Source organism: Cavia porcellus, unplaced genomic scaffold (genome assembly GCF_034190915.1).
Source record: "Cavia porcellus strain 051 isolate PalLab524CR breed Dunkin Hartley unplaced genomic scaffold, mCavPor4.1 scaffold_40, whole genome shotgun sequence".
In the NCBI taxonomy this organism is placed as follows: domain Eukaryota; kingdom Metazoa; phylum Chordata; class Mammalia; order Rodentia; family Caviidae; genus Cavia; species Cavia porcellus.
The window spans coordinates 3,369,872-3,394,539 of record NW_026947523.1 but is presented as its reverse complement, the minus strand read 5'-3'; the positions used below and the strand labels follow the sequence as shown (position 1 = coordinate 3,394,539).

The window sequence follows — 24,668 nt, the reverse complement described above, 5'->3', positions numbered from 1 at the left end:
TCCTGGGGTCCCAACAGTGCAGCTGTGCTTCTTCCCGTCCTCCACACTCCACAGCTGCAGACCAGGCAGGGGAGAGCTCTACCTGTGGGACGGTGCCAGCAGCGGAATCGCAGTGAGCGAGGCCAAGGGGTGGTACCCGTGCCCACAGCACCCCAGACAGTGGAGCGACCTCGCCATGTAGCCGCTCTGAGCCCCAGCTGACAGCGCTGGACAGGGAGCTCAGCTTTGGGCTCCTGAGTTTCCAAGGTCTCCAGCCATGGTGAGAGGGCTGAGAACCTCATAGGTCAGCGCCATCAGCATTGTTGTTACCTCCCAGAAAGGGGGGACAGGTAGCCGGGGTGCTGGATGATGGGATGCCCCCTCCCCCGTCATCTTGACTTCTTGGGAGGCCAGGCAGGAGGATCCCACCTGGGCATGTTGGTGAGACCCTGTCTCAAAATACAAAAGGGCTGCAGCTGTAGTCAGTGGCAGGGCACTGCTTAGGTACTGAGTTCCATTTCCAGGATAAAAAGAAGGGACAGGTGTCCAGGGGCTGAGCCTGCGCCTCCTTGGAGGCCACAACCCTGGGTTAGCTGAGCCTGCCCCTGCCTGCCTGCTGCTGTGCTCCCCCACCCGAGTTCTCCTTCTCTTTATCTTCCAGAGGTCACAGCCGTCACTGCCCTGCTGCCTCTAGTCACCTAGTCCAGAGCGCACATCCCTTGGCCCTGTCCTGGGTCCCCGAGATGCCAGCTCTGCCCCTCCCTGCTCCCGGACGCAGCCCCGTCTCTGGCCGGGATGGTCACAGTGGTCCCTAAGGAGCTGGGCTGCACCCGGTTCTGTTCCTCGGACTCTGTCCCACCCTGCCGCCAGGAGGTCCCCGAGTGGGGCTCCCTGCACCGGCTCCTGACTGGGGCTGCACGAGGGACACCTGGCCCTCCTGCCCCCACCCCAGGGACCCAGCACTTCCCATGTCAGGCCAGCTGCACCTGCCACGGGTGAACTCCTGGGATCACACTCCCAGGTGCTTGGCCCAGTGACATGGCTTAATTCACAGACGGCCTAAGCTGAGGGAGGCCGAGCGCTCTCCACACTCACAAACCTGGGTCCTCACAGCGGGGCTGGAGCCCAAGTGATGGCAAAGGTCCAGCCAGCAGCAGCCACGTGACCCAGGCCATTTTGGACAAGCCAGCCCCGGGGTAGAGGGCCCACTCCTGACCCTCAGAACTGGGAACAGACAGAATGACAGCGTGAAGCCCACGAAGCTGGGGATTGCTTGTTGCTGGGTCACACATAGCCGATACGGAGTGGACCGTGCAGCCCCTTTATCCGATGGTGACGAACGCCGTCGGTGCAGGGATCCTCCATGCCCGCTTTGTGAGGCCTCGACCCTCCCCATCGAGTCTTCCTGCTGAACTTGTAGTGGCTGTGGAGGCCCCGTCTTGGGTGTCCCTTCCTTTGGGGACTTCTGCCCCCTGGACACCCTGAGTGTCACCTCAACCCTCCAAACCCCACTGCCTTTTTCTCCTGTGCAAATGACACAAGACCCACCCTGTGCTATTAGATTAGGAAAGTTAAAGAAAAACACCAGAATTCTCCCCGAGAGCCTGATCCCAGGGTGAGCCCAGTGAGTGGCATTTCCTCCTGTCCTCTGTCCCTGCCTTGCCCCTTCCGCCCTCCACCCCAGGGCACTGGCCCTCAAGGCTGGGACCCCTCGGCACAGTCTCCCCGTGTGTGTGCTACAGCACAGCCTCCGACAGTGTGAGGCGCCCTGCAGAGTGTGGTGTGGACCTGTGCAGCTCCCCGAGCCTGTGATCTGAAGCGGAACTCGGCCAGCCTGCAGGGTCCTGCGTGCGTGCCGTGCGTGTTCTGCCTGTGGCTTGGCCGTCTATCCCTGACTGTCCCCGGTCACCCTGCGCTGATCTGCTCTGCGGTCTCCTCTGTCTGTGCAGAACCACAAACACACATTGCGTTTCCTTCCGGTCGGCTCTCGGATCTCACGCCAGGGTGCTCCCTAACCCAGACGTGATTGCAACAGACGCGAGCCGTCCCAATGGGCGGTTTTTCCTTTCGTGATGTGGACTGTGCTGTCCACAGAGGGGACTTTTAAAACGTGAACTACCCATGTTCAGAAAATGTTTAAACACGCTCGCTGGGTTTGAAACGGAAGCACCGCGTCCAGTTGGGCCGTAGCAGATGGCCGGGACGCTGGGCTGGCCCGTGCATTTGATTACAGGATGAGACCCGACGGACGTCTCTGACTAAACCTCAGGGAGGTGCAGACTGTGGGCCTTGCATTCACCCTGATGTGCTCCAGGCCTGGTCCCGGCGTCCTCACCACAGCCAGAGCCTCCCCGCTTTGAATTTACTCAGCCGGTGGGGTGCCGCCTGTCTACAGGGGGTAATGATTAATCTGCTTCCAAGAACCCTGGTACCAGGTGAAGGTACAGAGGCTCCCAGCTCTGTTTGTTTACCCTGAAATGTTGTTAGAGCCCCGCCCCCAACACCGAGCCAAAGACTTGCAAGAATTAACTGTGATCTCTGAAGAACCTGACCCACCCTGCCAAGGGAGTGAGCTAGAAGTCACAGCCTCCGGACCCTGTCAGGGGCTCCTTCCCGAAGCCCCCTCCCTCCCTGAATCCTCAGACGCCCCCCCACCCCGGGCTGAGCCGAGAGGCCGGAAGGGTGCGCTGCCCAGCTGATGGCTCTGCAGGGGGACAGCTGAAAGGTCAGAGGCTGAAGTCTGTGTCTGCGCCTCTGCATGCACTGGGCACAAGTGCACATTCCTGCTTTGTTTGTTTGGAGGCAGGGTCTCACTGTGTAGTTCAGGCTGGCCTTGAACTCACTTTGTAGCCCAGGCTGGCTTCAAACTAATAGTGGTCTTCCTGCCTCAGCTTCCCAAGTACTGGTATTACAGATGTGTGCCCCCCACCGGGACCACAAGTATAAATTTTGGGAGTGATTTTGTAACAGAAAACTTTCCATAGCCCACACAGGGCTCATGCTCCCTGCTGTGCTGTGTGTAATTTGAGGAAATACTGACCAGGTGCCCTGTGGCTCCAGGAAACTGGACAGTAACTCAGGGCTGTGAGGATGCATTAGATGCAATGCACCTCCCCATTGGTTTTCTTTTATTCCATAAATAAACGGCAAAACTTTGTTTCGGGTTTTGGTTTTTGAAGCCCCTCGAGCTGGGGTCTCACTGTGTGGCCCGGCTGGCCCGCACTCACATCCTCCTGCCTCGGCCTCCTGAGCAGCCTGGACTGCCGCACTGTCTCGGTTCTTGGCAGCGGCTTCTCGGAGGCCTTCCCACTCTCTCCATCTGTGGCTGCCAGGGCGGAGTCAGACCTAATCCGGGCACCTCGTGTCCATCCACCTGTAGTGCCAGGCCCCGGGGCCAGGCTGCGCCAGCCCAGCAGAAGCCTCTGCAGAGGACGGGGTGGCGCCCAGGGGCCCAGCATCCACATCACCTCCGTGCCGTCGGGCCTGGCTGCTGTGCAGTGTTTCAGTTCCGTTTCCTTTCCTTGTCATGCTCTTCCATTCCCCGTGATGATTTTATTTCTCTCACTCTGGTGACTTTTGCTGTGCAGAATCCCCTAGACTTCCATTCCCGATCGCACCCATCTTTGGCATCTTGGCACATGCTGCGTGGCTGTTTTGCCACTTGGGTGACGCAGGCCGCAGCTGCTCGTGCCCGTGATCGCCTGGTTACCGGGGCACAGGTGACTCGCCAGTCCCCGTGCTGTGCTGTGCTGTCCCCCACCACGGCAGGGGCCGTCCCGGAAGTCTGTGCAGGACCAGGCCAGGCAGCCTGCCTGAGCTCAGCCTCGCGTCCCAGGCTGGCACAGACACGGAAGCTGGGGGCCTCCCGGGCGGCGGCTGGGCCCCTCTCGGCCTCCAGAGTTATGTCCTCACCAGGCCTCGTTTTCCAAACAGTGCCACGTGGAGCTGCCAGCGGGGACAGGGCCTGGGCGCCACAGCTTTCCTGTCTGTGTGTGTTTCTCTTATTTCCTGATCAGAGCTTTTCACCTGCCCCAACCCTTAGCTCCCACAGGGCCGTCTCCATCGATCAGTGTTAAGTTACGCAGACCTAAGACCCAGAGCCAGCTGGGAGGGAGCCCGCCGTTCCCTCCTTGTGCCTGTAGAGGTGAGGGGCACCAGGAGCCAGAACGGTGGCCTGGTACCCCAGGTGGTGGGGACCGCGGTGACGTTCCTGCTCCTGACTGGAGGCTGCAGTGGCAGTGGGGCAGCCAGACGCTTCGGCACACTGGGAACCTTGGGGCTGGCTGTCGGGGGGAGCGTGTGACCCTGCTAACTCTTGGGAGAGGCGCTTATCTGCTCAGAGTCCGTGCCTCGGTCACCTCGTTCCGGGTGTGCATTTTATCATTCACGGGAAGACCGGCGCTTCTCCAGATAAATCTCAGCTACTCATTCAAGGGGCAGGAAAGCCACAAGCCCAGCGGTAGGATGCCAGCTCCCCGAGGTCACGACACGAAAGAGACCCGCATCGTGGTGCCTTAGCTGTCCCTGCTGGAGCAGGGACGATCTTAGGTGTGGAGGCCGCAGCAGGAGAAGGGAGGTGGCCACTGCCGGGCTGGTGCTGTGCTGTGCTGTGCTGTGCTGAACTTTATGGCCGCGTCAGGAGGGAGTGGCTGTCACGAATATGGCTTTGAACTTTCTGTGCTTAGCCAGCTTAGTGTGGCTCATCACTGCGGGCTCCGTCATCTTCCCCCACACGGTGCAGGCAGCACAGCGGCAGGCCTGGGGTGCAGCTCAGGGTAGGGTGAGCTTAGCCTGCACCCCAGGGGGCCATGAGCGCAGGGACTCGAGGCTCCATGATGGCAAGGAAGCTCTTCAGGAGCCCACAGAGGACTCAGGACTGTCCATGGCTTTTCCTGGGTCTCACGGAGCCGTGGGAAGTGCCAGACTTCCCAGCAGGAGATGTGGATTTCACAGAAACACTCGAGTCCATCCCAGTGGCTCCATTCTGCGGGGAGGCCGTGCACCCCTCGGTCTGCACACGAAGCTGTGGTTTACGTTACGCGAACCCAAGATGTAAGGGTCCCACCCGGATGTGTTCAGGGTGGACGTTGGTCGTGGAAAGTGACCTGCACCCTGCCAGAGTCCCCGGCATGCTGTGGCCATGAGGGTTGAGCCCGAAGCCAGGGCCACACGCGCCCTCCCTGACCCGCTCTGAGGACAGCAGTGAGTTCCCAGGACCCGGCAGAAGGACAGTCCGGAAGCTCAGTGTCGCGGGGTCCACTTCCCCAGGGCACCGAGGAGCCAGAGGGCTTAGGGAGGCGACTGGGCACAGGGCTGTAGGGAGGCTGCACGGGAAGCGCGGTCCCCACAGAGGTGCCGGGGGAACTGACACAGTGGCACTTGGCACCAGTGGGTCCGAGCGGGGCAGCTGTGGTAGAGTGGGGCCAGCCTGGACCTTGCCCAGGAGCCCAGGCCTTGACTAGGGCTCACAGGAAGTGCTGGGGTGACCGGGCAGGAGGGCGCTGCAGGCCACACAGGAAGGGCCTCCATTTTTCCTTGCACCCGCGTGGGAAATGCTCTTCTTAGCTGGTTTTGTCATTTCAGGACAACCCACCTGAGCGACTTCCATGGGCACAACTGGGCCTTCAAGGTGAATGTGGCATAGCACGCTGGCCAGCTGCCTGGGCCCTCTGTCCCCGGGTCCCCAGCCTGAGGCTACCAGCCACCCTGTCGTCACTAGGATGTCCCAGAATTTCTAGTGCTCAGTGTTCCTGTCTCTGGGACACTCTGTCACAGGACTCCTACACAGCCCTCAGAGGCCTCATCCCGGGTGCCCCTTCCAGTCCTCAGTCAGCAGGGCCTCCTGTGTAAATACCTGTTCTTCCTCATTCCTGCCTGTGTCATGTCATCACCACCGAGGTTCTGTCTCATGCTGGCTTCTTGTTCCCTGCTGCGTCCCCACTAGAAGTGGTGCTCTGTGACCTCAGGAACTCTGCTTTTGTGCATGACTGTGACTCAGCACCTCACGTGCTGTGGTGTCATGGTCAGGAGAATGAATGGTTTCCAGGTGCATGGAGTTTGGCCTCTTACATTTTCTTGCTTAGAGAGTCTCATTTTCTGCCAGGCGTGATGACGCACACCTGGAAGCACTGCACTGTAGGAGGCTGAGGCAGGATGCTCCCAAGCTTGAACCCAGCCTGGGCAACTAACTCAGTGAGACCCAGAGGTCCTGGGTTCAATCCCAGTACTGGAAAAACAATCATGTCGGTGATGTGTTTCCCAGGAGTCATGGGTAGAATAGATGGTCCACACTGTTACCCTTTAGCCTCGGGGTTCAGGCGTGTCTTCCACAGTCGGTGAGTTCTCCGGTTTCCGTTGGGGAACAGAGACGGGTGCCCTGGTCTGTTGGTTTCACCCTGGCTTTTCTGCTCCCCCAGGTCACAGCTCAGTGGCAGGACTGGCTCCTCCCCGCCGACATGGTGGACATGGAGAGCCCCCTGTGTCCGCTGTCCCCCTTGGAGGCCGAGGACCTGGAGAGCCCACTGTCCGAGTACTTCCTCCAGGAAATGGGGACCATCCAGGACATCTCGAGGTCCCTCGGTGAAGACAGCTCCGGGAGCTTCGGCTTCCCTGAGTACCAGTATCTGGGCAGCGGCCCCGGCTCGGACGGATCGGTCATCACAGGTGAGTGTGCCGCCCGCTCTCAGGGAGCTCGTCTGGAAGCCTGTTCCCCAGGGAAACACAGTTTTGCAAAGAGACCTTGATGTGAATGTGTCTTGGCCAGCGTGCGGGAGCCCAGTCTCATGTCTTAGTGGGTCCCTTCCCAGAAATGTCGCTCGCAGAGCAGTGACGCCTGAAGTCAGTGGTGGCAGGCAGCTGTGATTTTTAAGCACCGCAATCGGGTAATTCTTTAACACAGAGACCCCTAGTGTCCCAGGAACAACTCCCTGGAAATTCATATTAAACATCTCCCCACTTCTCCATCCATTAAAAACCACGTCCTCTAGCCAGGTGTGGTGGTGCACGCCCAGAACCCCCGCACGCTGGGAAGATCACACGTTCAAAGCCAGTCTGGGAAAGCTGGCGAGGGCCTGTCTCAGATGCACAGCGAGGAAAAGGTAGAGGACAGCCGGGGTGCAGCTCGGTGCGAAGGCCCTGGGTTCAAGCCAGCACCGCAGAAGAGAAACAAAAACCACGTCAGGGACCAGAGGAGACCGAGCTGCAGAAGCAGTGTGGCGTCCGCTTGGTTAACCCGAGGGACCATGGGCAAAATCGGGCGCCCTAGGCCCCATCCAAGGCAGCTGGGCCCGGGCATCCCCCGGCGGAAGTGGGCATTGGGCAGCAGTGGGGGGGTTGCGAGTTCAAGACCAGTTTGGGCTGCGTGAGCTAAGGCCAGCCTGCACTGCATAGAGAGACCCTGTCTCCAAAAGATACATAAATAAATACATAAATACATAAGATAAGGCGATTTATTAAAAATTTCTTAATAAAATGCATCATGTGATGTGTGCACATGGGCACACACCTGTGACGCCACGGTCACGATCAAGCGGCGTGACCCTCTCCGTCCCCGTGTGCTGTGGGCCCCCGCAGGTCCTCTCCCTGCACCCCTCCCCGCCTTTCCACGGACCAGGGCTCTTCTTCTGTCCCCGTAGTGCGTTTGTGTGTCCTGGACCCGCTCTGTCCCTGGGCTGCCTTCCCGTGGCTGGCCCTGCCCTGGGGTGCACGCCTGTGGCCCCTGCCCGTATCCTGCGGGACACTGCAGTAGCTCTTCCGGGCTCCGTTCATGAGCACGCAGGCTGTCACCAGTCGGGGCTGCGTGTGACAGGCCAGCTGGGGACGTCCTCGCGGAATCCCGTGCATCGGACACTGGGGAGAGAGCGGGAGCAGGCTGGCGGAGACACAGGGCACATGTGTGTGTCCCTCCTCCAGAAGCTGCCAGACTCCTCGCCAAAGCACGGTGCCAGGGCCTGTCCCCACCACGTTGCGTCCACAGGGGCTGTCATCGGCCTCTGACACCCGTGGGGCAACACTGGCTCACGTTTCTCCGAGGACTGGTGATACTGGGCTTCCTGTCCTCTCCTTGTGTGCTCTGGGTTTTCCTCAGTGAAGTTTTTGTTCAAATGTTTTGTCCCCTTTTTTTTTGAGACATGGTCTTGCTCTGTAATTCAGGCTGGCCTTGAACTCACTGTGTAGCCCCGGCTGGCCTCAAATTTCAGATGACCGTCCTGCCTCAGCCTCCCAATACTGAGATCCCAAGCATGCACCGCCATGCCCCGCTTGGCTACTTCTGAATTGAGTTGCTTCCTTACTATTGACTGTTAAGAATCCGTGTATTCCTCATACAAGTGCTTTCATCAGCTGCTTTACAAATACTCTGTGGTTCATCCTTTCTGTTAACTATGTGTTTCAGAAGGCAGTTCTTAAACCCGGGGTGGTGGTGCACGCCTGTAATCCCAGCACCGTGTGGAATTAAGTAGGACAGTTGCGAGTTCAAATCCAGCGTCAGCTACATGGTGAAAACTTGTCCTCCCGACCAAAATAATTAATCCTTCATCTTGATAAAGCTGTTTATCCATGTCTTTCCCTTTGTGGGTGGCATGTTTTTGATATGTCTAAGAAATCTTTGCCCTGTAATCCCAGTGCTCTGGAGGCTGAGGCAGGATCACCAAGTTCAAGTCCAGCCCAGGTACTTTAGGGAGACCCTGTGTCAAAAACAGGCTGGAGGGCCGGGGATGCGGCTCAGTGGCACACAGCGCCTGCCTGACAAGTGCAAAGTCCGGAATTCAATGGACCAAAAAAAAAAAAAAAAAGACCGGAGATGAAGCTCAGTACAAAGGTCCTGGGGTTCAATCTCCAAGGAAGGGAAGGAGGGAGGGAGGAGGGGAGAGACGGAGGGAGGGAAGGGTAATCTTTGCCTGACCCAGAGCACGTCTTCTATCATTTTAGGTTTCACATTTAAGACTAAGACCTGTTGATTTGATGTTTATATGTGAATCAAAATTTCTTTTCTCATTTGCAATTTTTCTGGTAGTTTGTTTGAAAACACAGGCACACACGCAGCGGCTTCCCCCTCACCACCTCTGTCTTTGCGGAACATCAGCCGACCGTGTCACAGAGGGCTTTTCGTTCCACCCCACTGATCGCTTTGTTTCTTTGCCCCCCAGTCCTCCGGCACCCCAATCACCGTGGCTGGGGCGCGAGCCTCTCCGACTTCACCCCTCAGGTCCAGAGGTCTCACGGGCGGCCTGGGTCCTTCTCAATTCTGTGTATGACATTAAGTCGCTTTGTCGATCTCTGCCAAGAGAAGCCCGCTGAGACTTGGGCTGGGTGCCTTCCACCTGCGGCCGGTGTGACCAGGGACACCTGCGGCCGGTGTGACCAGGGACACCTGCGGCCGGTGTGACCAGGGGCACCTGCGGCCAGTGTGACCAGGGATACCTGCGGCCGGTGTGACCAGGGGCACCTGCGGCCGGTGTGACCAGGGACACCTGCGGCCGGTGTGACCAGGGGCACCTGCGGCCGGTGTGACCAGGGGCACCTGCGGCCGGTGTGACCAGGGGCACCTGCGGCCGGTGTGACCAGGGGCACCTGCGGCCGGTGTGACCAGGGGCACCTGCGGCCGGTGTGACCAGGGACACCTGCGGCCGGTGTGACCAGGGATACCTGCGGCCGGTGTGACCAGGGGCACCTGCGGCCGGTGTGACCAGGGGCACTTGCGGCCGGTGTGACCAGGGATACCTGCGGCCGGTGTGACCAGGGGCACCTGCGGCCGGTGTGACCAGGGGCACCTGCGGCCGGTGTGACCAGGGGCACCTGCGGCCGGTGTGACCAGGGATACCTGCGGCCGGTGTGACCAGGGGCACCTGCGGCCGGTGTGACCAGGGGCACCTGCGGCCGGTGTGACCAGGGACACCTGCGGCCGGTGTGACCAAGGAGACCTGCTGCCGGTGTGACCAGGGACAGCTTCCCGGTGCCGTCTCTGATCTGAGAACTCGGCTGCTTCCCCATTTAGCGAGGTCTTTTCCGTTCTCTCCACCCTTTCTAGTTTTTAGTGCACAAGTTTCGCCTGAGACCCCGGCGTCCTCCCGGGCTCTGTGGGAACCTGGGGTTCATCTCCTGGATGCTCGGGCTCACCGTGCCCCTGGGAGGGGGCCTGAGCAGAACAGGTCCTGGGGACGAGGCCTGGAGGGGCGTGGCTTCTTCCCAGCTTCTGTCTGCTCGCTGCTCCCCAGCTGAGCTTGGTTCCCACTGCCAGCCCCCCACTTCACCCTGGAGTCCACCGACCATGCTCTGAGGCAGGAGCCACGATTAACCTGTGGGTGTTGGGTGCTGTGCCCACCAACGGAACTGGGACTAGGGCACCCCATCTCGGCTTCACGGGGTGTGAACCCCATCAGTCTAGCTCTTGCACGTGACAGTCCATGTCTCTCCCGGGCTTGGTGCCTGGTTTCTGTTTACAGGGTCGATGCTCCGGTAAACGGCTGCACCGCAGTTTGTTACCTGATTAAGAATAAAGCCACGGCCGGTTTGTCCATGGGGTTTCGTGTGGACCTCAGGGTCTGGATCGCTTGGGTTTGTGCCCAGAAGTGCCAGGCCTGTGACACCGTGAGGCCGCTTCGTCTGTAAGATGCCTCCAGGCCGTCCCGTTCCGTGGCCAGGGCAGTGAGCATCTGAGAGCTCTGGTCCTCCCTGGCATTCGCAGCTCTCAGGCTTTTTTAAAGTAACAGTGGCTGTGTCGTGGTGCATCGTCATGGCTTCAGTGCACAAGTCCCCGAGAGAAGCGACGTCTCGTGTCTAGCCATAGGCCCGGTGCCTGCGGCCCGTCCCCTGCAGGAAGAGTCTGCCCAGGCGACTTCTGCCGGCGCTAACTGAGCCGTTTGCTTCCCGCTTGAAGGTCTTTCTGTGTGTTGGGTACGAGGCTTACTGCACGGGCTCTGCAAAACATTTTCTCCCGGTCTGCGCTCTGTCTTTTTATTTTCTTAACAGAAGTTTATAAGACTCGTAAATTCTAACGTACTCCACCGACACCACCCACTGGGTGTCACCTGTGTGGATTGCTCGCTGTTTTGGTGCTGTTTACGGGGTTAGCAGCTGGGGATCTGGAAGGAAGGAAGGAACGAAGGACGTTCTGTGTGGGGCATGGAGCACAAAACATGGGACTCGGGACCAGATGGGGTCCCCTGACTCGCCACTGCGCTGAGACGGGTGCCGCTTGGCAGACAGGGACAAAAGCCAGGTGCCTTGAGGGACCCAGCACCGAGGTGACCGTGGGGGATGGAAGGGCACGGCTGGTGTCGTGGGGGCACTGGCTGACTTGGAACCGGCACCCGCCCACCCCGATTTACACCGCATCTGAGCACCTCCTGTGCCAGCTCTGCCCTCAGGGACCTTGTTGGTCCCCGCCTCCTGACACTCCATGTGGATGTCCACGATGTCCTCTCTCCCACAGATACCCTGTCCCCGGCTTCCAGCCCCTCCTCCGTCAGCTACCCCGAGGTCCCCTGTGGCGTGGATGAGCCGCCCAGCAGCGCCCTGAACATCGAGTGCAGGATCTGCGGGGACAAGGCCTCAGGCTACCACTACGGGGTCCACGCATGTGAAGGCTGCAAGGTACGGGGCTCCGGTCTGCGGAGGACGGGCACGGGCGCCACCCAGGCAGGCTGGCTCTGGGGACCCCGGACAGGCTGTGCCCTGTGGTCTGGGGCTGGCCCAGCAGTGCACTGAGGCAGGGCAGCCCTGGTGACAGCATGACCCTCACTGGCACCAGGTTCAGCATCCTGACCCGCTGACCTCTCACCCCTGACCTCTCAGTTGCTGACCTTTCACCATTCACCGGCTCGGCGGGGGGTGAGCTGGTGACCACTGATGTTAGCATCTGTCTTAGGTCACATGATGCCTGGCCACACCCTAGCAGCTGCTCGTGACACCCAGCTGTCCCTCCCAGCTTGCCACCACCACAGCCAAAGCCACAGCCACAGCCACAGCCACCTGGCCCCACATGTTGCTCAGCCAGGCCCTGGACAGGGACAAGCAGGGCCAGGAGGATGTGACGGAGGCACCTGGAGCAATCACTGCCAGGATCCATGGTCCTCGAAGGAGGACCCAGTCCTGCCACCCCTGCAAGTCTCCTGTGGTCACATGACACCCTCCAGTGTCTCCCTTTGGGCAGGCAAGTGTGGGAGCTCTGGAAATCCGACTGCTGTGGCCAGAGGCCTTTCCTGAGCACACTGCAGTGTCATGAGGTTCACAGACACTGTCACCTTCCCCTGTGTTCCTGGAATGTGGGTGCCCAGCCCCTGCGAGGCCTGGCGTGGAGGTGGCTGGCTCCCTGGAGACAGGGCCACAGAGCCGGAGGGAGCCACAGAGCTGGGGGGTGTCACAGTGTGGGGGGGCACAGAGCTGGGACTGGACCCCTGGTGCTCAGGGCACTCTCCTCCACCCGTCTCTCAGGGCCTAGGTGAGAAAGTCAGGGGGGCACAGCAGGCTCCCCTCCGGCCCCCAGGAAATGGCTGAGCTGTCCCTGTGGCCCGTGGGGCGTGCCACCATGGACACATAGAGATGTGACCTCACATGTGCGTGATGGGGCCCACAAAGCACTTGGGCTGCTTTAAAGCCACATGTTACTATGTTTTGTGTCTGATACACAAATCAATCACTTCAACATATATGTTTTTTAAAAATTCACAAAGATAAATGAATTTCTTTTAGCTGGGGATTTAGCTCAGCAGCACAAGCACCTGCCTGGCAAATACGAGGTTGTGAATTTGATCCTTGGTATCAAAAAATAAAAATAAATGAATATCTTTTAATTTGATGGAATAAATTTGTTGATCATTATAATAATTTTGATTGGTATGAATAGTATTAATATTTGTGTTTGGGCAGTAATTATACAAGTTGAAGTAACTAAGTAGGCCCCACCTATTTATAGACTTCTTATTAATTTTCTTAGTGGGGTCAAGCCTGTGGGGCCTGCAGAAAGCAAGCACAAGAAAAGGACCCAAAGCCAGAGTCAACCCCTTTCCAGGTGCCCGTGCCTAAAAGCAGCGGCGCATGCGCTGGCCTTTTCTCCAGGGTCGCGTTGCTTAACTCGGGCTTTTTATGGACTTCTGGTAGAGTTGTTTCCTCCTGGGTACTGCTTTGCTTTGTTTTGTTTTGTTTTTTGTACTGGGGATCAAACCACAACCTCACCCCTGCCGGGCAGCTCTTGGCCACTGAGCTAAATCCCCAGCCTTTCCCAGGTACCATTTTTAAACGCCTCATGAAACTACTCATTCTATGAGCTGACGGAGAGGAACAGTCAGTGCTTATATTGTGGGATCGATTTTTCTTGCCCGTATCTGGTCATCTGAGCCACTGTTTTCAAGATAACGATAGTCAGTATAATGACCCCTGCTAATTTCTTGTCATTGCGTTGTGAAATCCTATATTGTTTTTTATTGCTTGATTTTCTTTTATTCTCTTTAAAATTAAAAACAAATAAATGCTTCACAAAGGAAGAGCATAGGTTACAAGTATCTAGCTTCCTTCTATCATATTTTTTTTCCTTTTAGAAAGTTAATGTTCACTTAGAAAAATTTCTAGAGGATTCCGAGTCACACACGTGGCTGTGTTGGCCGGGAGGGGCAGTGGCGGTGACCTCAGCACCCACGGGCAGAGCTGAGTGACCCTGAAGTCTGCTGTTGTGTTCTCTCCCATCAGACAGGGACGTTTTGAAATCGCTTTGTTCTTGTTTTTGTCTTTTTGAGACAGGGCCTCGCTCTGGAGCTCAGGCTGGCCTTGAGCTCACTGTGTAGCCAGGCTGGTCTCCAACTCGCAAGGATCCTCCTGCCCCAGCTTCCCGAGTGCTGGGATTACTTCAAATCCCTTTGAATTCTGTCGCTGTCGTGTGATAGTAAAGTTAAAAAGAGAACAAACAAAAGCCGAGTGATGGGGTGGTGGCGGGCAGGCGGCCTGGTCTTCAGCCCGCTGCTCTCCCCCGCAGGGCTTCTTCCGAAGGACCATCCGGCTGAAGCTGGTGTACGACAAATGTGACCGCAGCTGCAAGATCCAGAAAAAGAACCGCAACAAGTGCCAGTACTGCCGCTTCCACAAGTGCCTGTCAGTCGGGATGTCCCACAACGGTAGGTGCGGCTGCCGGGAGCGGGCCGGCTGTGCCTCAGTGTACCTGCCTTGTTCAGCCGGAGCGGCCACGCTGTGCCATTTCACGCGCGGGTCACTTTGTACCCAGAGACGGCCTCGGAAAAAGCAACGCCTGCACTCGCTGGGTTCAGCAGCAGTGCACGGGGCAAGACTGTCAGAAGAAACCTCACCTTGGGCTGAGCCCGTAATCCCAGCCCTCAGGGAGGCCGAGGCAGGAGGATCCCAAGTTTGAACACAGCCTGGGCAACTTAGATTTAGCATGATTCTTGATTCAAAAAATACCAAGGGCCAGGGATGTAGCTCAGTGCCAAATCCAGAGTTCCGTCCCCAGAAACGGGGGGAAAAGATTGTCAGCCAACTGGAAATCCGGGGGTGGGGGCCGAACTGTCCCACCACCCTGTGAAGCGGGTGTATGAATTCAGCCATACTCTGCTCACAAAGGTGCCCCTGCAACGAGCAGCTTGCCAGGGCTCAACATGGGGAGGCGAACACGGTCACCCCTGGACCCAGCCTCAGCCCCTTTATCTCCCCGATGACAGGGGGTGTCCTCTCGACAGGTGTGTGAGTGGCCCTAGTGTCCCTGTTAACCGTGTCCTGCTGTCCAGGACTGCAGAGTTGATTTTGCCCCCTCCCGGTAGAATGGATTTTCCCTGCCTGCAGGCTTCTGTTCATGGCTTCATTCGCAGCAGGAGCGTCTTTCTCATGCCGCCTGTGCCATTGGCACCCTCGCGCCCCCTCCTCCCTGCCTGTCCGCTCCCCTGACCCGTGCCCCTCTCCCCCAGCCATTCGCTTCGGACGGATGCCGAGGTCTGAGAAAGCAAAACTAAAAGCCGAAGTCCTCACCTGTGACCGGGACAGCGAGGGCGCCGAGACCGCCGACCTCAAGTCCCTGGCCAAGCGGATCTACGAGGCCTACCTGAAGAACTTCCACATGAACAAGGTCAAGGCCCGCATCATCCTGGCCGGGAAGACCAGCAGCCATCCGGTAGGGCTCGGGCCGGCGGGGGCTGGCGGGCTGGAGGGACAGGCGCCCTGGTGTCCTGGGCCATGACCAGGGGAACTTTCAGTGCTAGGGAAACCTTCATCCCAAAGGCAGACGGAGGGCGGTGGACCCTCAGGGGGACCTGCTGGCCTCCAGAATGGAGCTTGAGGGCAGTGCACCTCCCAGCTCCCCACAGCCAGGTTACTGCGACAGCCCTGCCGCGGATGCGCCAGAAATGATCTCGCTGACACCTCACATGGCTCCAAGGTCGCTTCCTGAGGGCATTTAAATAGGTCTCCATTTAAAGGCCAGAAAAGCCAGCTGCTCATTAACTTCCTACTCGGAGTGCACCCCCTGAAGCTACCTCCCGGGTCTCCCCATCCCTGCCTCTGGCGCCCACCTGCTTTTTTCCCCTCTCGGGGCTCAGAAAGGGTCACATGCACACAGAAGTCTGCCCCGCTGGCCACTGTCCCCACCCAGAAGTCACTCGGCCTCGCCCCTCCCTAAAGGAGAGGCCGCCCCGGACCTTCTGCCTTTCTCTACGCACGCGGTACAGCAGGCTTACTTTGTCCTAGTGAGTAACTTAGAGCGCTCCTTCTTGGGAATTATAAGCTGGGGCTTTTAGTCTCTTTCTAAAATTTTATTTTAAAGAGGATAAAACAATAAAACCAAAACCAGTGTAAGAGATACAGGGCTTCAAAACATGACAAAACCAACAATAGTTACCATCATGCCTTTTGATGTCTTCAAAATAGCTGCAGATAACTTCAAACATAGTAAAAATCAAACAGAACAGAACAGAATAGGAACAATAAAAATAAAACAATGAATGCAATAAATAACTCCAAAACAAGCCAACAGTAAATCCGAAATTGCTACTATAATGTATGTTCCCAGCCTTGAAATAGTTCTCCTGCCATCAGATTTAACATAAACAAAAGGGATTAAACAAAAGAGAATAAAACCCAACCCAAGAAAACAATGGGAACGATACCGGACTTCACAACAAGACCGCAGGCAATCAGCGATGGCTGCAGCCCTCAGAAGATCCATCCCCCTAGACGCCACACTGTGTACCGCTGTCCTCTGAACCCATGGTCAGACCCAGTGAAACACCACAGCACCACACGCGTCTGATTGCATTTTACCTCCATAGCTGTCATGATGGCCTGTTTTTCTTCGGATCAGCCGCTTACTTACGGAAGGGCCAGGGAAGGGACTGGTACTTGTTTGCCGGCCCCAGCACCAGAAGGGCCTGGGGTCTGGCTGTTCCCAGACCGGCGGCAGCCTGTGCATGGCGCTGGTTCTTGCTGGTGTGGTCTTGTTCTCTCCCCCAGTCCTCGAATGGCGCTGACCCATGGGGAGAGCCTGGGGTCTGGCTGTTCCTGGTCCAGCAGCGGGAGTTTTTAGTCTTGGGAAGAGAAAGGGTTTCATAAGCTTCTTGCTTCCATGAATGAACCTAAACTGTTCCCCAAACTCTTTTAACTCCTCAGTGAATTCTGCGATTAAGGAGGCCTCGATGTTCAGAAAGTCCCTTGGAACCCACCCAAGGGCTGGGCCAGCAAGAGCCTTTCAGGACTGCAGGGCAGGTGCAGGGAGCCTCCGCGCCCGCATTGCCTTCCTGGAAATGACTCACAGTGCCCTGAATTCGGGAAACCAAAACTCCTCTGGGGACCTTCGGCTTCTCGCTTGTAATTGTAAGAGCTGGAAGCACACGTACGTCTTCTGTGCCTGTCACGGTGCTGTTCCTCAGGAAGAATCAGAGAAGAGAATCCTGAAATTCTCCAGGAACCAGAGGAGGTCAGGAATAGCAAAGGGAACGCTGGGCTACAAAGGCTGGGACTTCGTGTCCGTTTCAGCCCCGTAGTGTTCCCAAGAGCTGGGGTTTATCCTGAGAGTCTAATATTCCAAGCTGTGGAAAATCTTTAGCCTCTGACCTTGTGCAGCTCTAGCCAAAACTCTGTGTCATTTGTAATCGATGTGCAAAGCCAGGCGGAATTATGCAGAGCAAAAGTCTTGTTTGGAATAAAAATAAGCAAAGCCAGGAGAATTTTTAACCTAGCAGCACAGGTCCTCGCAGCAGCTTCAGAAGAAGAATCCAGCACCTTTCGGCATCTCAGGGGTGGGCAGGCGGCTGCTGTCATGTGCTGGAACAGAGTGTCGTCGTTTCTGGGCGTTCTCTGGACATGCGTCAGCGCTGCCTGCGGTGTTAGGGTCAGGTGTCTGCAGGTTGAAATGCGGTGCGTGTTTCCGGAAACGTGAAGTTGCTGAGCAGTTCCATCGGGCACACTCCTAACAGGGAGTCACAGGTCAAGACTTCCTCGAAGGTTGAGCGGTCCAACTTTTCCTAACTCTTGCACAGAATGTGTTTAGCACTGGTTCTCACCGGGCATAGCCGTTCCCAAGTTAAATAGATGCCATGTGCATTTTACAAATGGCCTCACCAAAATTACCAGCAGAGTTTGGCAAATTGCACGTGCACGTTAGTGCACGGCCGCTCTTTAGCTGTAACACACGCCATGTCTTCATGTTAGTGCTTGTTTTTAACTCCTCGGGTGGCTTCGAGTTTCACCTGCTTTCAGGGACCCAAGCGCAAGCTCACAGGAACGAGTCAGAACACACCCTGCCGTAGACGTCTCCATCGACGAGGGTCCATTGCACAGAAAGGAGGTCCTGGGCCGGCGCTCCGGCCACTAGCTGGTCACAGTGTCTGAGCCTAGAGGGGCCCAGATAGGGGCACACGTCACTGTGGCCGTCTCGGAACCCTTGGTTATCCTTTAACAGGAGCTGTCTTTGCACTTTCCCTTGGACCCTGAAAATTATGTGGCCAGGCCTACCCCAGCCCCAGGCCCATGAGGTGCTTTACTGTGATCGCCATGGTCACTTCAAGGGTTCTGTAATCAGACACTCCGGAAACCGCCCTGCCACCCATGCTCTGGACCGTCCTCACCACCGCTGTGCTGGGGGGAAGACTGGCAGCTCACTTAACTCACAGTCTCTCTCTCTCTCTCTCTCTCCCTCTCTCTCTCTTCCCCCATCCTAGAACTGGTTAGCACTTATTTCTGTTAAATGCACTCTAGAGAAAAACTGAAGGTGACCTAAATATTTCTCTAAGAGAAATATTTCTCTCTTAACGGAGGGAAAAAAAAATAATGGGGGGGCAGAATGTCACTATTTATGCTTTAGAAATACAGCACTCAGCCGGGTGCAATGACACACACCTGTAATGCCCGCACTCTAGGAGGCTGAGGCAGGAGGCTGCAAATTCAAGCACTGGCAGGGCCACTGACCAAGACACTGTCTCAAAATAAAAAGAGGGGGAGAGAGAGCTGGGCTGTTGCTTGATGAGAAACCTTGGGCTCAGTCCCAGTGCCATAAAGAGTCCTTCTCCCATATCTGTGGAAAACGATCCAGGGCCCCCAAGATACCGGAATTCACAGATACAGAGGACCCTTTCCAGCTAGCGTAGAGCTCACAGGAAACTAAGCACAGCCCTTTGTCTGCTTGAAGTTATCTCTAGATCGCTTACCACACCTGAGGCAGGAAATGCTGGGTGAGTGGTTGTCATGCTGTATGATTTAGGGATTAATAGGAAAGCAAATCTGGCCAGGGGAGGAGCTCGTGGCCGGGTACTCGCCAGCATGTGTAAGGCCCTGGGTTCGAGCCCCAGCAGCACGAGAAGGAAGCCTTAACACATCTAGAACAGACATAGTTCTTTAACATATGTATTTTAATCTGAGGATGCCCAGCTGGGGGCGGGACAGGGACACAGTGGCTGTGACTCCAGGTCACCCCACGGATGTCCTGAGTGTAGGTGTGTTTTTGTTTGGGTACCGGGGATCAAACTCAGAACCTCGCACTTGCCAGGCAGCTGAGCCGCATCCCCGGCCCCCACGCGTCCCGAGCTTTTCCCCAGCGACAGCTGTGCCCGTGTCGGGTCAGAGGAGAGAGACTGGTGTGATCTTCCTTATTCTGTCCTCACACGTTGGGAGGCCTGGCTCTGAATGCTGTGCTCCCGGTGGTGGGGTGCTTGCCTGGCACAGGGGGGCCCTGGGGTCACACCGCTTCCACTCACTCGGGTACCATCTAAACCGTGCCCTTCCTCAGCGTGGACCTAGGTCTTTTTGGCCAGCAAGTTCTGGCCCCGTCTGAGTGCCTCTCGGGTGGCCTGCCGTCCCCTCCGTGCCGCCTCGCTGTGGGCTGGGCACAGGCCCCGTTCCTGGGGACGCATCGGGGCTCCTGCCACAGGGCATTTTGGTGGTGTGTGATGGCTGCTGCTGCCCTTCTGGGCTTGGCATCCCAGGGGGTGGCAGTAGCACCAGCTGCTGCATGTGGGGTGGCACGTGTGAGTGTGGGTCCAGCATCTGAGGTCTGCTGTCCTCACACCCACCAGATGGAATCCTTCCTGGCTAACACTGTGGCCTGCCAGCTCTTCCTCCACCTTTGGATTGACTGACTGATTGACTGATGTTGCCTTTTTGAGACAGGCTCACGCTGTGCACTTCAGGCTGGCCTTGAGCTCACTTTGTAGCCCAGGCTGCTCTCCAACTCACAGCGATCCTCCTGCGTCAGCCTCCCGAGTGCTGGGATTGCAGCATGCGCCACCACATCCAGCTTAGGTTTTTTTCAGATTTATTTTTTCATTGTCCGCAGTGTGACAGTTCCATGTGTGTGCAGAATGCGCAGGGGTCGCAGCAGAGGGACTGCGGCTGCGCTCCCGTCTCTTCAAGCTCAGCTCTCCGCTCTCCGCTCTCCCTCCCCCCTCATTTTTTTGTGTTGTCTTTCGAATCGGGGCCTCACTGTGTAACTCAAACTCTGCTGTACCCCAGGGGCATGTGGGGCACAGCAGGGCCGGGGGGCAGCGGGGCTCACATAGGCGAGGACCCGGCCTTCGTCCCAGGGCCTCTGGGCCCTGGCTCCCGTGCGTCCCACTCAGTGTCGGCCCACCCTCTCCTCTGTGGGGCTGTGGGCATCTCCACTCCATCCCCACCGGTTCAGTAGATGCCCGCTCTGCCCAGCGAATACCAGCTCTCCGGAGAGTGAATTTCCTATCCGGATTGGTCTGTTCACCAGCCAGTGCTGATGATGGTTATGAAACAGTACCATTAAGAAGTACTATCATTCCTTAGTACTGTTGCACCAGGATTCAGGAGTCTAGCAGTACTATAAAACAGGAAAGGTACTTGCTAGTATTTTCTTGTTAACTTTATTACAAAACCAGTTCTCCAGTTTCTTTAACTCTTAAAACTTTTTTTTTTTTTTTGTACTACTAGAGATTGAACCCAGGGCCTCCGAACTGAGCTCCACCCCACTCCCCACTCCACTCCCTTTTTTTAAAGACAGGGTCCCGCTAAGTCACCAAGTTGCCCAGTGTGAGCTCATACTAGCAGTGTTCCTGCCTCAGCCTCCCAGAGTGCTGTGATTCTAGGCAGGCGCACCATGCCCAGAGAGACTCTGGCTTTAGCCACAAAACCCCTACCTGGTGTCAGGCCAGCACGACTGCTGTCTTCCTGAGGTAGCTGGTGAGTTCTCCGCTAACCTGTTTCTTGCAACACATTTCGAAGGTGCCCAAGGGCGAAGCCTGTTCCTCGGAGTTTGAGTCCCCGCGGTGCCAGGCTGGGCAGTGGGCACAGTGGCTCCTGATCGGTCACTGGAGTCCCGTGCGGCTCACCCCAGGCCTCCCGCTTACGTGGGCATCTTCCCTTGCAGCTTTTCGTCATCCACGACATGGAGACGCTGTGCACGGCCGAGAAGACGCTGATGGCCAAGGTGGTGTCCGACGGCATCCGCGACAAGGAGGCCGAGGTCCGCATCTTCCACTGCTGCCAGTGTGTGTCGGTGGAGACCGTCACCAACCTCACGGAGTTCGCCAAGGCCATCCCGGGTTTCGCCAGCCTGGACCTGAACGACCAGGTCACCCTGCTGAAGTACGGCGTGTACGAGGCCATCTTCACCATGCTGTCCTCCACCATGAACAAGGACGGGATGCTGGTGGCCTACGGACACGGCTTCATCACCCGCGAGTTCCTCAAAAACCTCCGCAAACCCTTCTGCGACATGATGGAACCCAAGTTCAATTTTGCCATGAAGTTCAACGCCCTGGAGCTGGACGACAGCGACATCTCGCTGTTCGTGGCCGCCATCATTTGCTGCGGAGGTAAGCGGCTGGGTCCGCCTGCTGGCATGGGGCCCTTGGCCTCCTGTCTTACGAGCTTGGTTGTGGGGCCGGGGATGTAGCTCAGCGGCACAGGCGCTTGCCTGGCAAGTGTGAGGTCATGAGTTCCATTCCCTGGTACCAAAAAAAAGGGCTTGATCATGGGCCTCCCAGTTGGTGCCAGCTCGAGCTGTGCCTCTGCGACATGGGTGCTGGCCCGTGGGAGACACCTGAGCCGGAGCTGATCCTGGGAAGGAGTGAGCACTCCAACACTATCGTGTAACCTACAGTACATTTGCACAAACACACGTTCATAGGCGGGCAGGAGGCACCGTCGCTCACCCCACCAGTGGCTCTGGGAGACTGAGGCAGGAGAATCTAAATTTAAGTCCAGCCCGGGCCATTTAGCAACTTAGCAAGACCTCATCTCAAAAATAAAAGCTCAGGAAAAGGCCTGGGGATGTAGCTCAGTGCAGAGACCCTGGGTTCACTCCCCAGGACTACTGAAGAAATGCTATCTAAATATATTTGTAACTATTACATACTGCTTTTAATATAATTACACCTGATTTAATTAGCATATTAGATGTAATCAGTATTATGATACATAATGTGTGCTCATAGAAACATTGTAATTATACAATTATGTTATAGCAGTTCTATAATTCCTGTTCCATGGAGTGGCACACAGATGTGAGCACAGCAGCCGTCACTACAGGTGACACTGATGCCGTGTCATTGTGAAGGACCCTGGCAGGTCTATCACGGAATCAAACCCCAGGGAGGAGGGGCTGGGCCGGCTCTGCTGTGCCAGCTTCCTGGCCCAGGACCACCTTCCTTAAATAGCCCTGTCCCAGGTCTAGGAAGGTCACCTGCCTACTGTAAACCCAGCCGACCTTGCCCAGCCATGGCAGAGACCAAGGAGTGGCGGCTCCCACCTGCCACCTGCCCGAAGCCACTCGATGTCCTGTGACCACCTGGCTGGGCAGAGTCAGATGGAAGAGGCCCTTCTGCCCCCGTCAGGGGCAGTCATTGTGCATAATCTGTTGTTGTCCTTCCGTAAACTGAGGCTGACGCGGCGAGGGTAGGCGGCACCCAGAGAGCTGTTTATGTGCAGTGGATCCCGGCTCCGCCATAGATGCTCCCACTGTGCACAGTCCTGTTCGCCTAGAGCTTTCCAGTGATACAGAAAGGAAGCTGCTTTGCTGAGTTGAAATGACCATCTTTTTAAAATCCATCTTTTAAAAAATTTCTCTGTTTAAAACTTCAGGATTGGCCACATGTAGGGGCACATGCCCATAATCCCAGCACTTGGGGGACGGCGGCAGGAGGACTGGCGCAAGTTCAAGGCCAGCCTGAGACCCTGTCTCAAAAAACAAAATAAAACAAAAAATAGGAAGCACCATAGGCAACAGCACTAAAACTGAGATGGATTTTGGGGTGAGCTGCACCAAATCTGGGTGTGGTGGGCTGGGACCCATGGCCTGAGCCTGTCCCAGGGAGGCCACCCGATGTGCCCGCTGGCACTTCCATGCTACCCTGCTCCATGCTCCAGGGTGCCCTGCACCCTGGCCAGCCTGTGTCCGCCCACCCCCCTCACCAGTCCGTGTGGGAAGGCTCTTGGAGTCGCACACGGTCCTGTTACCTCAGTGTGATAGAGAGCTTGCAGCCGCCTACCAACTGTGACCCCGGAAGACCTTCGTCTCCCGTGTTCTGGGAAACTGATGATAGGTGACCAGGACATCACCAGGCTCTGGTTGATGTCGGGTTTTCCCCTGACAGTGGTCAGATCCGGTTGGAAGACCATGCTGCCGAGGCGGGTGCACAGTGGCGCTATGAGTCTTAGAAGGCGTGTCAGTCCTGCCTGTCGCTGTTAGGCTCGGGACTTGGGGGAAGTCCGTCCTCTATGTGGTTCACAGCATCGAGAGCCACTCGGCCAGGTGCCTCAGGTGACAAGCAGTTACCAGTGATGCTCACACGCAAACGTCTCTGTCTTGTTTTGAGGACAGATCGGCCCGGCCTCCTAAATATCGACCACATCGAGAAAATGCAGGAGGCTATCGTGCACGTGCTCAAACTCCACCTGCAAAGCAACCACCCCGACGACACCTTCCTCTTCCCCAAACTGCTCCAGAAGCTGGCGGACCTGCGGCAGCTGGTGACGGAGCATGCCCAGCTCGTGCAGGTCATCAAGACGGAGTCAGACGCCGCGCTGCACCCGCTGCTGCAGGAGATCTACAGGGACATGTACTGAGGCCCTGAGGCTTGTTCGGCTGCTGCCCCACAGGGATGTCACATGCTGCCACCCCTGCAGAGGACAAACGGGAGTGGCTCCCATCTGCACCCTTTAACCTGGGAGGGGGAAGCCCGCCCCAAGGGGGCCTTTGCGGCAATCAGCACTTGCTACGCAGCGCTGCTGCTCAGGACCTGGGAGATTGAGGGCCGTCGTGAGCCACGGTCTGAATCTAACTTGCACATTCTTTTTACTGCGTGCATAATTTGCTACTTAATTAATGGGTAACCTCAAGAGACGCGGTCTGTTCCCTTCTGACCACGCTTTCTCCTGTCGTGTTCCCTCCTGATGCGGAAGACTAATCAGCACTTTTTAACAACTTTGGTAATCCTGTAAATCTAGAACTAGCCAAAGGTGAGGTATTTAAAATGCAGCAGAGTATTTATTTGGATGATATCAGTTCTGTGTCCTGACTCTGAAGAAGCAGCAGGCCAGGCTGCGTTTTGATCACCAGATTGAGAATTGTCAAGGACAGTTTGATAAGCTATGCAAACTCAGCAGCCGTCTTCCTGGTCCCACAGTCCTTTTCAGTTCGTGGTTTTCGTGGTCCCAGGTAGCTTGTGGCCGAGCCCATTTCCGGGCTCATGTGGAAGGTCCCAGGGACCAGGTCTCGAGCCCTCTTCTGGGGTATAAGCTGTGACCGGGGTGAGCAGAGTTGGGGCGAAGCCTTCCCTTCCCTCCTGCCTACTTCTGTTCCTCCCAAACCAGGAGCGACTCAGTCAGGCTGTCTGGAGGTGTCCAGTGACCGTGAGGCCAGCAGAAGTGGGTCCCGCTTTGGCAGCTCTTTTGTCCTTTTCTGTGTTGCCTTTTAAAATGTGATGCTTTAACTCTTGGTGGTGGTGGTCGGTGCTCCCGGGCCAGGAGAGGACCTGTGTGGCTCTGTCACCCAGGCTGGGAGGCACTGGTCACCAAGAAACAAGAGGCAGGAGCCGTGGCCTCCACCAGGCAGCTGAGCCTGTGCTCAGATTCCTCCACAGTTGGGTTTTTTCTTTTCTTTTAACAAACAGTTAAGCCTCTTTTGCCCACTGTATATGTACGGTAGTGTTTTTGTGGGGTTTTTTTTCTCCCAACATCTAAAGTAGTTTTTGCCTTAAAGATCAGCATACCAACCTTGGTTCAGTTGTTGATTGTGCTGA

General features: G+C 56.7%; 1 protein-coding gene across 1 annotated transcript in view; it reads left to right on the top strand.

Annotated features, from left to right (window-relative positions):
* The window catches only part of Ppara (peroxisome proliferator activated receptor alpha), a gene marked incomplete at its 5' end in the record, with an annotated part of 43,503 nt that extends 19,602 nt beyond the window's left edge, over positions 1–23,901 (top strand). Inside the window, 6 exon segments of the mRNA NM_001173004.1 lie at positions 6,396–6,642; positions 11,411–11,571; positions 13,946–14,084; positions 14,886–15,088; positions 20,795–21,242; positions 23,249–23,901. Of these exon segments, the coding sequence (NP_001166475.1) occupies positions 6,435–6,642; positions 11,411–11,571; positions 13,946–14,084; positions 14,886–15,088; positions 20,795–21,242; positions 23,249–23,493 (1,404 nt within the window). The 3' untranslated portion in view covers positions 23,494–23,901.
* Positions 23,902–24,668: the final 767 nt, after the last annotated feature.